The sequence below is a fragment of the Balaenoptera physalus genome (genome assembly GCF_965194825.1).
Source record: "Balaenoptera physalus genome assembly, chromosome: 10".
Lineage (NCBI taxonomy): Eukaryota > Metazoa > Chordata > Mammalia > Artiodactyla > Balaenopteridae > Balaenoptera > Balaenoptera physalus.
In genome coordinates this window covers 62,987,389-63,000,924 of record NC_138889.1, presented here as the reverse complement: position 1 = coordinate 63,000,924, position 13,536 = coordinate 62,987,389, and the positions used below count along the sequence as shown (strand labels likewise).

Genomic DNA, 13,536 nt, shown 5'->3' with positions numbered 1-13,536 from the left:
CAGGAAGGAGGAAGCCCCTCTGTCCCGCTGCCCTGGCAGCTCCTCCACTCATCTAACGGGCCTGCCCTCTGTGCCAGACCGCCTGGGGATGGGAGGGGACGCATGAGGGAGAAATTGGTGGTGGGACCCTTCAGGCCACTCGTTATCACAATGACGAGCAGCCTTTGCACGGGTGGGGTCAGTGTGGGTGGGCCCAAGGGCTGGAGCAGCAGACTGCTCTCCAAGCTGAGTGACCCAGCCAGCTGCAGGGGCAGGGGAGGAAGCCGGGCTGTCCCCGTTTGAGGAGTCACCTTTGAGCACTGTGTTAGGGGCAGGCGTTGTTTGATTCCGGTTCTGAAGAAAACCAGGCTAGAAGGGGTCCTGGGCTCTCCCCAAGGGCATCCCAGTGAAAAGTACCCCCCTCCACTGGGTAGGGGTGGGTGAGGACGAGAGTGGCCCTGACTTGGTCTCCAAAGCTGGGGAGGGCACACATAGGGGTCAGACACGGTGAGGGGGTGGGACAGATGGGGACATCAGGCAGGCGGCCAGGATGAGGAGGGACTCTGTCAGGTCCTGGAGGGGCAGGGGCGTCTCAGGCGGCAGGCCCGGAGCCTCTAGAGGCCGGCAGCTAGAAGAGATTGGTCTTCAGGGAGGGGCCGGGCTTCCGGTGGAAGGAAGACAGAACCCCAGAGAAGGGCCCGGGCCCGGGTTCCGCCGGCTGCCAAGCCTTAAGCAGCTCCGCCGCGCCCGCGCCCGGTCCGCCGCCCCCACCGCCCGCCACGCCGGCCCACAACGGGCCCTTGAGCGGCTGTGGCCCCGGCCCGGCTCCAGGCCCGGAGCCCAGGGCGGCGGGCAGCGGGCTGGGGCTCAGGCGCGGGCTGGCCAGGCCGGGCGCAGGCGGCGGCGGCGGCAGCGACGCGGTGCTGTCGGGCGTGGGGCTGCACGTGGACTCCTTGGAGTCGTCGTCCTCGGACGAGCAGCGCGCCTCACCCTTTTTGGCGCCCGCCGCGCCCGCCGCACCCTTGGCGCTGGCCGCACGCTCCTGTTTGCGGAACTTGGCCCGGCGGTTCTGGAACCAGACCTGCGAGCACAGGGGCCGGTCAACCCGGGGCCGGCAGGCGCGGGTGAGACCTCCTTCCGGCGGGGGCCGGTCAGGATTATAACCAGCCATCGGAGTCTTGACCCCCTCCACCACTCTGCTCGTTGCCCTCCTCGTCTCTCGCCTCCCTCCCCTCCTCATCTCTCGCCTCCCTCCCCTCTTCCACTAGCCCTTTCCTCCAGGTCCTTAGGGTCTTCCCCTTGGGATCTGCTCACCCGCGGATCCCGCCGCCTCCCAGTGTTCTCTGTCTCCTGGAGGGAACTCCGCCTTCGCTCTCCTCATCACCCAAAGCCCTCGCCCCAGTTCCTTCCTACAAGAAGCTCCGGGAGTTCCCCCGGAGCGTCCCACGGCAGTGGGGAGAGGGTTAGGGCACTCGGGAAGCCTTTTGTGCAGGGTCTCCAGTAAAGGCGTGCCAGCTGAACATCTGTACTCAGATTTGTAAGATCGACGAAAGTCCGTCCCGACCCAGCTCCTGCGCCTACCCTGAACCCGGGCTTTCCAGGCTCAGAGGTTTCACAGTTGCAGAGCCGAAGAGGGGACCTGGAGGCGCTGACTGGCTTTCCCCCACTGCTCGGCCTCGTTTGGCCCCGAGGCCACCTGGAGCTGACCCTCTGTCCACTCGGCCTCCGTCCTGGCTTCCCAAGCATCACTCTGCGTGCCCAGCCCTACCCGGGAGACTGAGGAGAAATCGTGGGGCTGAACAGCTCAGTTCTTCCGAAGGCCTCAGGCCCCGCCTGGCCCCGCCGCCTCCCGGGGCTGCCGGTCCTCTCCTGCCCAATCACCTCCAGACTGCACCCTGGGCCCTGGTCCTAGTTCACCGCCCCCGGGCTGTACGCGCCCGCTGCCCGAGTGAGGCCCCTCTGTCCCTCGGACCCCCAGGTGTCAGGCACTAAACTCCCGGCCCCGCTCCGCGCGCACACACTTCCGCGCAAACACGCACCTGCACGCGAGCCTCGGTAAGGTCGATCTTGAGCGCCAGCTCCTCGCGCGTGTAAATGTCGGGGTAGTGAGTCTCGGCGAAGACGCGTTCCAGCTCCTTCAGCTGCGCGCTGGTAAACGTGGTGCGGATGCGCCGCTGCTTGCGCTTCTCGTGCAGGCCCGACGGTTCCGGGAAGAATTTGTAGGGCACTACGGGTGTGTGCAGGAGGGGGGAAATCAACGAGGGTGGAGATGTGAGGGGCCGAGCCCGGCCCGCTGTGTTCTTCCCCTGAGGGATCGCTCACCGTCCCCCGCCCCTGACCTGGCCCCTCGGCTTGGTCCTCTCAGTACGGATCGGCTTCCCTATCACTGGATGGAGCCGGCAGGGGTGAAAGCGGACGGGGCACGGGGAGGCCTGGGGCCCAAGAGCCGCAGAGAGGGAACCAAAATCTGATCCTCGGATCCAGACTGCTAACCTGTCGTTGGCCCTCCGCAGTGTTCCCTCTATCTCCCGCCAGTCTACCGGACCTGACCCTGAGTGTGTTTCTCCTTCAGTCGGCCTGACTTCAGGTCCTGCTCTATCCACACTAGCCTTAGCTGTCTGTCAGGTCTCATCAACATCCTGTGTCTCCCCAGTAACCAGTCATGGACCGCGGGTCTACTTTCAGCCCTGCCACGGACTCTGACATGTAAAAATGTGGCCGCCTCTACCCTGCATCCCTCTCCTTCCTAGGCCTCATTTCCTCAGCCCGATCTCACATCGCCTTCTCTTCCAGGTGTCCCCCTCTCTTTTTCATCTCTCTCCAACCACATCTATCTGCAACTTTCCCCTCCTGGACCATTCTTCTCTTTGTGCCCATTGAGAAGGGTTCTTATTTCTCCCCTCCCAGGTTCCTCCATCTTCTCTTTGCCCTTCTTCTTCCTCCCAGACACCTCTCTCTGTCTCCCAACTCCTCCAAAAACCAGCCCCAACCCTTCCCCTCACTCTTCCCATCCCTGTCTCCCATCTACCCCTTCCCAGTACCCACTGTCCCACAGACAGTGTTTCTGACACTATCTCCCCATCCTTGTCTCCAGCCCCCGTTTAGTTTTCCGTGTTCTCCAGGGATCCCCAATATCCTTATCTCTGTCGTATCTCCCTAGTTCTCTATCTCCCCTAATCCTTGTGTCCAACACCCCATTCCTATCCCCATCTTTCTCATCTCTGTTTTCAATTTTCCTTGGTCCCCATCTCCCATAATTCCTGTCCCCATCACCTGGTTTTTATCTCCATCTCCCCAACCCTGGTTCCCCATTTCTCCCAAGTACCCCAATCTTCCCATCTCTGCTCACATCTCTCTGTATCTGTCCCCATCTTCTCCATCTCAGACCTCCAACTTTCTAGGCCCCATCTCCCCATTTCCTGTTTCCAGCTCCCCAGTCCCCATCTGCATATGACCCAGAATGCCCAATCTCCCCATCCCCGTTCCAGTTTCTGACTCCATCTCCCTGGTTCTCACTTCTCCAAATCCAGGTCTCTCTCACCATCCCTCCCCACCACACAGGTCCCAGTCTTCTACTGGGTCCCGGTAGTCTTCCCAGGAAGGAAGAAGATAAGGAGAATGGGTGGGGCAGCTTGAACTCTAACTGGAGCAATGGGGGTGGCTAAGAGGCTCCACGAGGCTGAAGGTTCAGATGGGGTCTTGGATCAAGGGGCTTCGGTATTGCATGGGGCTGCTTCTGGGTTCTGCAGTACTCTAGCTGGGAGAATCTCCAGGAGGCATGGGGAAATGAAAGTTGCTTAATGACCTGAGCATCCTTTTCTTCTGGCCACAGAATGGGTTTCAGTAGTGCAAGAGGGTTTGGGCACAGGTAGGATGGGTTCAAAACCAGGCAGTAGGGGCTTGATGGTGCTGGGGCTCTGGGAAGGCTCCCAGCTGGGCAGCTCATCTGCCGCAGGGGTCCATGTTGGGGGTCGGGCATGAAGCGGGGTGGGAATGATAAGGATGGGAGGTCTTATTGGCCTGAGCCGAGAGCATTTTCCAAGGATACAGGGCATGGAGAGGTTTAGTGGTCAGTCTTTGCAGATGGGCAGGGGAGGGCCTGGTGAGGAGCCTGGGGCTACACTGGGGATCTATTTCCTTGACCTAAAGAGCACGGGATAGGGATACAGCAGCAAGAAGAGGAACGGGAAGGAGGAGAGGGTGGGGCTCAACTCTGCCTAGGGAACCCCGTCTTACACGAGGGACTGTGGGTCCCGCGGGGAGTTGGAGGGTCTGGCTAGGGCAGAGATTGTGGCGGCTGTGGGGGACAGTCGCAACCACTAGCCGAGTAGGGCAGGGGCTAGGGGTGCCGTAGGATTTGGAAGGAGGGTTGTACCGGGGCTGGGCTCACCTGCCGAGTAGGGCGCAGGCTGATGGTCGCGTAGAGCGCCAAGCGCGCAGTTGGAGGAGCCGAGCGCGGGGCAGGGAGGCCCGGCCGCGGGGAAGGCGGGCCGCAGGGGACTGTACTGGAAGCCGCCGGGCTGGCTGCAGGCGCCGAAGTCGCCGTAGGCGGACGCCTCCATGGCCGCCACGCACGAGTCGTACGAATTGAGGTAGGAGTAGTCCATCGGCCCGGGGGGCGGGGGCGGGGGCCGGGCCGGGCCGGGTCGGAGTTGGTGTCCCGGGCCGGGTGGGGGTCAAGATGGGGGTTGGAGCGCCAGGGGCCGAGGACCCGAGGCCGGCTCTGAGCGCTCGTGAGTCCGCCCGCCCCGTCGCGGCCGCGCTCCGCCCTGGTGCAACGCAAGTGCAGCCCAACCCGGCCCGCGCGCCTTTTAACGCGTAGGACCCCGCGGAGGGGGCGGGGCGGGGCGAGCTCGTCGGGGCGGGGCCTGGACGGCCAAGGCCCCGCCCCCAGCCGCCCCCGACCCCCATCCCAAAGGGTCGCCGCCGCCCTCTTAGAGCTCGGGATGTGCAGGGCAGGCTGCGCGGGGCCCCATCCCTAGAGTCCCCCATCCCGCCCCAATCCGGACCAGACCTTCAGTCTATGCATCGTGCCCAGCCGTAGGGTCCCGACCCCTCTCCCTGGCCTCCCCACCTGCGGCCCCGCAGAAGGGAGGGGAAACAGGCCCGGCGGCGCTCGTGTGAAGAAGTTAATTCAATTCGTCCTGATAACCGAGTTATTCCGATCCAGTCCCTCGGCCCCGCCCCCAGCGAGGTCCCATCCCGGAAGGGACTACGGAGATGGCTCAGGAGGGGGAATGAAGACAAGGACGAGGAAGAGACGGGGCCTGAGATGGGGACAGAGGATGTGGATGAAGAGAGGAGACAGAGACGGAGACAGGGAGAGAAAGGGACAGAAACAGTGATGGAGAAAGATGGAGAAAGGGACAAGAGAGATACTGGTTCACAGATAGAGATAAGGATGAGACATAGACGAGAGAGATAGATTGGAGACGTGGGCGGTGGGGTGGGGGGCGGCAAGAGGGAGACAGGGACAGAGGTGGCAACAAAGGTGAAACATGTACAAGAGGAAGGAAGGGAAGGAGGTGGGACAAGGCAGAGATAGAGGAGACAAAGATAAGAGAGAGACAGAGAGGGGAACAGAGAAAGCAAGTGAGGCAGGCGTGGAGACAGAAAACACAGGGAAGAGACGCGGTTGGAAAGAAGGATTGCGATGGAGATCAAGAGAGAGATGAGACAAAACAGGGCAGTGATAGTGAGACAGACACACACGGAGGGTCAGTCTCAGTGAGACAAGGCCAGGGACAGACACAACAGAGGAACAGAGGCTAAGGGGCGGAGAGAAAAAGCCTTTGGAGAGCCGAGACCCACCAGCTGGAGCGCCCAGCGGGCAGAAGGACTGTAGTGGAGGCGCGGTGTGAAGCTGCGGAGGGGGAGGGTCGCCTCTCTCCTGACTTGTCCTGAAGGCCACACGACCCTGCCCTGCACCTTCAAGGCCCAGCCTTCCTCTCCCCTCCGCCAGGTCCCACAGTTCAGTCCCTCTCCCCGCTGCTGCTGGGTGTGATTCTCTGGTCCCCAGCACTCTCAGCACAGAGTGTGTGTGTGTGATGAATGTCAAGACTGGGGAGTAACCAAATGACCCCTTCACTCTTTCTCAGCTTCCACCCCCTCCTGCAGAGGCCTTTTTCTTCTGCAGGAAAACCACCTAGACTCAGTCTGGACTTGGCCACAGACACGCTCCATGGACTTAGCCATTGGCCTCCATACTGTGGGGCCACAGGATACAGAATCCTTTCCAGGAGAAGAGAATAGAGAACTCTTCCACCCCCGCAGCTCACCTAAGGAGGATTTAGCAGCTTTCCCACCCAACCCCCCAGCCTCCTGCACCCAATCTTGGCAAGTCCTGCAGATGGAGAAGTGGAGACCCAGCAAGAAGGCAGGGGGGCCCCCTTGTCACCAGCCAGAGTCCTTGGGGGATGAGAGACGGCTCCTGGAATCCCTCCCCCCAGCTTACCAGCACAGTGGGGAGCATGCCCACCCTCAGGTGATCCACTTCCCTGGCCACTCATTCTTTGCTTAACACAAGGACACCTATCCCCCTTTCTGTAACCACTCCTTTTCAGGGTGTTTCTTTGAGGTATTTTCTCTAATTATTTTTAGGTCTAAACTTTTAAAACTGAGAGCAAAACTGATTCAAAATGTTCTCTCCACTGGTGTGGGAGGTGCACCTCTCCACCTTGATCCAAGGACCCAAGTGATCTCACAATTGGGAAATCAGACAGCGCCACTGCTCTCTTCCTTAGACCTCCCATGGCTCTCCATTGCCCTCAGGATCAAATCCATTCTGGCCCACAATGTCCTCCATGCCAGTGCTCCAGTCTGCTTCCTCCTCACCGTGGTTTTCTTTGCAGCCCTCACACATTGATCTTTTAGTTCAGAGCTGTTCTCTCTGGCTGGAATGTTCATTCCAGTCTCCATCCCACCACACTCCCCCCATCCCCCGCCAAAAAACAAGCCAAAACCTGGTTGATGCTTGTTTGTCCACCGGGTCTCAACTTGGAAGTCACTGCTTCCTGGAAGCCTTCCCTGATACCCCTAGACTAGGTTGGGTGTCCCACAGTACCTCCCTCTCTTTTGGTTACTCACCTTGTTGAAGTATTTGTTGATCATGTTGATCACTTTCTCTGCAGCCCACCCATGATGTCTATCGCATCACTGCACATCATAGGCCTTCCCATATCTGTTTCTTGAATGAATTAATGAAGGCTAGGCTGAACTCTTTGTGTTGGGGAATCCTGCCCTTGTTTCTAGGGAAGGGATCCCCATCCCCAGCCTCCCATTCCCCACTGTCTGAAAAGGGATCATTCTCCCTTCTTCATTCCCTTGGTCCCCAAAGACAGGAAACTTCCTCCATCTGGGCCAACCTTCTGCCTGGGAGAAAGTCCTTCCTCATCTGAGGAATTTTCAAGGGGCCATATCCCTTCCACAGGGACAAAGCTGAAGCAAAGGAGAACTGAAGCTTTCATGCAGGGACCAGCAGAGATATGAGGCCCTGGTTCCACCTGTCTCTTTTTCCATGAGCCATCCCTGTCATTTCTACAGTTTGGTCATTGAGCCATTAAGTTCCTCGTTCTGTCTAAACTGCTTTAAGTTGGGCTTCTGACACTTAAAACCAAGAGCTCTGACCAATATAACCTGTAAATGCTTGACACCTTTACAGATAATCAAACAAATGATTGTGATTGGAAGTTTTACGGTAACATGCATGTTTCAGGGTCAGCTGGGCAGGAGCTGCCCTTCCCCTGACTCAGGACTGTGAAGTTCGAGCCTCCTCTCTCTGCAAGGAGCCATTTGTATCTGCTGATTGGCACTGAAACTGAGATGAAGCCCAAGAAAATGCTTTGAACCCCGTCCACTGTTGGGTTCAGGTGTTTCAGATGGTGGAGGTGGGGGAACTTTGGAGGCCAGGCTGCACGCATCTGTGTGTGTGTGTGTGTGTGTGTGTGTGTGATATGCGGACACCCAAGAGGGCTTCCTGAGAACTCACCATAAAAGAAGGAGACAGGCAGAGTGGGTTGGGCTTTGCAAGGGCCTCATACCAGAGAGGCTAGTGGCCGTGATCTGATGTGGGAGCTCATCCTGACTGAGACCCCCTCCCAAATGCGTGCACTCCTGGGGAACTAAAAATGCTCTGACATGAAACACTGTCACAGCAATCCTGCTGTGAAGCCTCCTTGCTAAGCATGTCCTCACTTCCATAACTGATGACAGATTCTGGAGCCTGATTGCTAGGTTCTGGCTCTGACACTGCCACTTCCAAGCTGGATGACTTAGGGTAAGTTATTCAACCTCTCTGTGCCTCACCTTTTTCACCTGTAACCTGGTTTATTTTAATGATTAAGTGAATTAAAATATATGAAGTAGGACTCTCCTGGTGGCACCGTGGTTAAGAATCTGCCTGCCAGTGCAGGGGACAAGGGTTCAAGCCCTGGTCCAGGAAGATCCCACATGCTGTGGAGCAACTAAGCCCGTGCGCCACAACTACTGAGCCTGTGCTCTAGAGCCTGCGAACCACAATTACTGAGCCCGCGTGCCGCAACTACTGAAGCCCGCGTGCCTAGAGCCCATGCTCTGCAACGAGAGAAGCCACCGCAACGAGAAGCCCGCGCACCGCAACGAAGAGTAGCCCCTGCTCACCACAACTAGAGAAAGCCCACGCACAGCAGCAAAGACCCAACGCAGCCAACAATAAATAAATTTGTTAAAAAAAAATATATATATATATATGAAGTGTTTGAACTGTGTCTGGCACATAGTAAACATTAAATAAATTAGCTTCCACCACCACCCCTTCTCTCTCTCACCAAGTGATTGAGGCCTGTGACTGACAGACCCAGACCACACTCTAGTCAGGCTCCTCTGATCTGTTGCACCTGATACCTGGACATATAATCTGGACATGGACTCCTGTCTTTGCATCACAGCATCACTTCTACCTTTGAGATTTCAGAAGATATCAGGGCCCTGCAGAGTTACCCAGCCTGACCCCTTAATTTTTGCAGATGAAGAAACTGATGCCTAGAGAGGAGTCCTGCAGGAAAAGTGAAAACAGCCAGAGTGTGTCATGGTGGGGGGGATTCCTTCCAGAGAGGAAGCAGCATGCAAAAAGGAACCTGGGGAGAGGGTACAGTGGGGACTGTCCTTTTTCTACTGCTCTGATCCCAACTCTGCGAGCCTGGACAGTGGAATTACCTTGAGAACAGAGGAGAAAGGACCCATGCCTTGGAGAACTCTTGCTGCCTGTGGTCATTTGGAGAATTCCCAGGCTACTTCTAGAGCAGCCACAGATCTTAGCCTCCCTCAGAACTCTGAGCAAGGATCTCCAGGGCTCAGAGTGTGGGCACTAGGCTGATTTACTAATCCAGTGCACTCCTGTCAGTCCTTCTTTCTCTAGGGGGAGAACATAAAGTGATGGCGCCTCCTTACCTTTGAAATGCATCTTCTCACTCTCTGAAGCAATGTCCTCAGTGTCATCACTGTACAACTATGATTAGAAGCCAAGCTTGATTAGACATCCATGTTTACCTTCTAATAAAGGATGGAGCTTATCTATCAGTGAAAAGTTAGCACATTTCTGGTCCTGCTTAAGGACCTTAAAACTCCTTTCACCCCCATTTATCTACCAAGTCCATCAGCAATGTTCTTCCCAATCGCTCTTCTCTCCTGCTATAATTTCTGGTCCAGGGAAGGTTGGAGGCAAATATTTTAACTGTATATTCCCAACCTGTCTATCACAACCTGTAGTCTCTTGTTCATCTCTCTGTTATGGGGACAACCCTTACTGACTATTTTTTTTCTTCCCACCACTACTTTAGGTTACCCGGTCTTCTATTAATTTCCACTTTTATATTTAGCTTCTAGCATTAGGCCTTTCCAGGGATCCTAAACATCCAAAATGTTCAGTTCTCAGAGATCCCTGAAGAATGAGAAGAGATCTTAACTCAGTTCTACAAATATTTCTTGAGTGTCTGATCTATGATGGAATCATGGGGCACTCGACACATGGGGATGAATTAATCCTGGTTGCTTTCTTTAAGGATCTTCCGATCTGGTGGGCACATAGGCAGTTACTTATGGGGAGGTTCGCCTTAGAATGTTTTAGTTGTCTGGGCAAGGGAATGGTACATAGAAGGTGAGACAAGATGGCTCTTTTTTTTAAAAAGGGAAGGGGGAAAAAAGGGTTTGATCCTACCAAACATGCCATACATTGATAAGCTTATTCAAGCTTTTGTGCATGAGAAAGGACCTGCCTGAGGGCCGCCATAGTGGACATCTGTAGTGTGGTTAGCCCAGCACAACTCTTCTCTTGGGAATTGTCTCCTCCATCCACATGGCTACCCACGGAACCATTGTTCTTACATAATCCTACCCTCAGCCATAACTGGTCCAGGTGTGGGTACCTGTTTGAAGATGGGTCAATAAAACCCTTTCCCATCATTTTTTTCTTATTTGAATTGAGAAACCAGTCATTCTCTTTTGAATGGTGAAAACTATAAATGTAAAGCTCAGGAAATGTTTGCAGCCATGTTCCCCAACATGAAGAGAAGGAAGGTGGTTGGAGTGAAGAAAGAATAAATAAGAAGTTGAGGCAAAAGATATAGAGACTTATGTTAGAATTTAAGAGCCTAGTTCCAGTTATTCCTGAGATATCCTTACTCTTTTTGCAAATTAGTTGTTCAGCCCTTTATTGAATTTTGTTATCCAATACAGTCTTCTTTATGTTTAATCTATTTCAAGTTGGATTTCTGTCACTTCCAAACAAAGAGATTCAAATAAAAAATAGGTATAAGGTATGCAGTGATGCAAACAGCAGACCCTAAAAAATGGAACTGGCCTTGTTGATATAGGGTGGGATGCAGTGAGAATCCCTCCATTCTGAGCCTGGAAATGAGATGTCCTTGTTAGGTGATAATGAAGTAACTGGGAAAACTACTGCATGTTGTCTCTTAGAACTTGACCTCACCTTTCCCCATTGCCCTGTGGTTGTAACTGCAGAGGATTAAGTAGAAAAGTGGTAAAATAATTCACATCTGGCAATCTTGGGAAGGGGTTTAAGAGGGGACAAGCAGATGAGGAACAGCATGACAATTTGTAACTCTGGTAAGGAAGCCTCTGCCCGTGGCCAGCAATCTGAGGCTGCCGCAGGAGGATAGCCATGTGATCTGCAGATTGGTTATAGCCAAGTTCTCTGCCACACTCTAGAGTGAATGCATTGATTAGGAAACATTGACTGTTTGACAGGTGAAATGGGAATATTTGGGAAGATCTAGAGAAATTAGGGAAGTGTGATTCTCCCAGTCCTTCTTGGCACCCTGGCCTGAGAGTAGGAAAAAGTTGGCATTTTTTTTGACATCTGGCATCTGAAACCACTTCCTAAGTTAGGGGAATTCCCTACCTAATAGATGCCAGATACTTACTCTCTGAACTTCCCTTAAAACCAGAGTGCAGACACCTGACCTATTCTCAGCCAATCATGTACCTTGATCACAGCCTAAGCTAATGACTCTGTAGCTAAGGAAGTGAGCACTCAGTGACCATAAGAATTCTCTCCATGGGAAATGGCTTTACAGCAAGATCTAGTTCTAGGTACAGCAGGGCCCCAACATAGCTTGTTTATGGCAGCATTGAGGGTTCAGTGCCAACCATGCCAGCTGTGCAAGGGGCAGTGGTGATGGGGCTGTCCTCATGGAGACAACAATGCAGCTTAATTTAGGGCATTGTTTTTAGTTGTGTGGCTCTGTATTTGGTCCTCCAGTCATTTCAGCAATCCCCTGAGATATGTTTTATAAATGTAATATGATTAACATAAAATTTTTTTTTGCTTAAATAAGATGAAGTTAGTTTCTGTTGCTTGTAACTAATGACTGATTGATAAAGAAATTGGTACTAGATTGGCTGAGGGCATCAGACTCTCAGGGAACTATTTGGAATCTGGGAATAGTTGTGTGGCTTGGTTGGGACTAGAGGCAGTGGAAATCCAGAGATGGAGTGGCTTGGTTGGGACTAGAGGCAGTGGAAATCCAGAGATGGAGTGGCATTCAGGGGCAAAACAGCTCATCAGTTTATTACTAGTGGCACCTGGAATGAAGTGTCCATTGAGAGCACAGACTTGGGGGACTGTCAGAAATCAGTATAAAGAGAATGAGGAATGCAAGGATTGTGAGGAGGTGTGGAAAGCTTAAAGAGAGATTGAAAAATGTAAAAATCAAACTCAAAGGTTGCTCCTGTGTGAGAGTTTGAGTATTGTTTGTTGATAAATGAGAGGATGTGGATGGCTAAGAGAGCCCTGAGTCCTCTAGGAGTTAGGGTTATGTTGGGTGCACATAAGGGAAAATCAAAAATAACAATAGTGTAAACAAGATAACAGATTATTTCTTCTTCACTTAAAGTAAGTCTGGAGGTAAGGAGTCCAGTGTTGGTATGGCTGCTGAGTGCACATCAGGGACTCATATTCCTTCTTCCTTTCTGTTTCCTAGAGTATGATTTCTAACCTCAAAGTTACTTCATGTTCTAAGATGGCTGCAGGAGTTCCAGTCATCACATCCACATTCTAGGCAGCAAGAATGAGGAAGAAGGAAAACAAAGGTACATTTCTCAGTGAGATATCTCCCTATAAGGAACGTTCCAGAAGTTCCATGCAACACTTCTGCTTACTTCTTTTCTGCCTGAACTCAGTCATATGGTCACATCAGACTTAATGAGAGATTAGAAAAGGCATGATATTAGCTGGGCACGTTAGTATCCCAAATAAAATAGAGTCTCTGTTGCTGAGGAATAAGGAGAGAATGGATATTAGGCAAGTGTATTAGTTATCCATTGCTGCATAACAAAGTACCCCAAATTTACTAGCTTAAAACAACACACACTTATAAAGTCACAGTTTCTGTGGGTAAGAAATCTGGGCGTGGCTTACCTGAGTCTTCTGCTTCAAGGGCCTCGCCCAAGGATGCAATCGAGGTGCCAGTTCTGCAGTCTCAAATGAAGGCTTGACTAAGGAATGATTTCCCCCAAGCTCACTCACATGGTTGTTGCCAGGACTCAGTTCCTCCAGGGCTGTTAGTCTGAAGGGCTCAGTCCTTATCAGATGTTAGCCAGTGGTTACCCTCATTCCCTTGGCCTATGGGCCTCTCCATCAGGGCAAGCATGTAGGAAGAGCCAGAGAGAATGCCAGCAAGACTGAAGTCAGCCTTTTATAACCTATCCTTGGAAATGACATTCTGTCACTTTTGCCATTTCTATTCCTTAGAAGCAAGTTACTATGTCTTCCTGCTCACACTCAGGGAGAGGGGATTACACAGGGCATGAGCATCAGGAGGCAGGGGTCTCTGGGAGTCATGTCAGAAACTGTCTACCACAGTAGGCAATTGGTGATCTCTCTTACAACCCCAACCTACCACTGAAAATAGCCAGAGACTATAGCACCCTCTCCCTGTCCAATGGGGTTGTTTCCCTCTGGTTTGAAGACTATATATAGACTTCCCATGGGGAATTATGTGGCAAGAGGAAGCCAAGTCTCCTCATGCCCCATCCCACTGACTTAATTGTCTCCATACTTAT

General features: G+C 53.3%; 1 protein-coding gene across 2 annotated transcripts; it reads right to left on the bottom strand.

Annotated features, from left to right (window-relative positions):
- Positions 1–42: 42 nt before the first annotated feature.
- Positions 43–4,806, bottom strand: PHOX2A (paired like homeobox 2A). 2 transcript variants are annotated; one of them, XM_082411444.1, is made up of 3 exons: positions 4,370–4,806; positions 2,015–2,206; positions 43–1,110 (listed from the first exon to the last, which is right to left on the bottom strand). In XM_082411444.1, exons 1-3 carry the CDS (start codon positions 4,584–4,586, stop codon positions 608–610), a joined length of 912 nt encoding a protein of 303 aa, XP_082267570.1. In that variant the 5' UTR covers positions 4,587–4,806; the 3' UTR covers positions 43–607. The 2 variants fall into 2 exon arrangements, with proteins under 2 accessions (XP_082267570.1, XP_082267569.1); XM_082411443.1 differs by having other exon boundaries at positions 43–1,060; positions 2,019–2,206.
- Positions 4,807–13,536: the final 8,730 nt, after the last annotated feature.

What these genes read in the sequence shown, in the direction of transcription:
- PHOX2A (XM_082411444.1), bottom strand. Translation starts at nt 4,586, where the DNA reads ATGGACTACTCCTACCTCAATTCGTACGACTCGTGCGTGGCGGCCATG. An exon ending in GCCTGCGCCCTACTCGGCAG is followed by an intron (nt 2,207 to 4,369) that starts GTGAGCCCAGCC and finishes ACACACCCGTAG; the next exon opens with TGCCCTACAAATTCTTCCCG. An exon ending in CGAGGCTCGCGTGCAGGTGC is followed by an intron (nt 1,111 to 2,014) that starts GTGTTTGCGCGG and finishes CGCCGGAAGGAG; the next exon opens with GTCTCACCCGCGCCTGCCGG.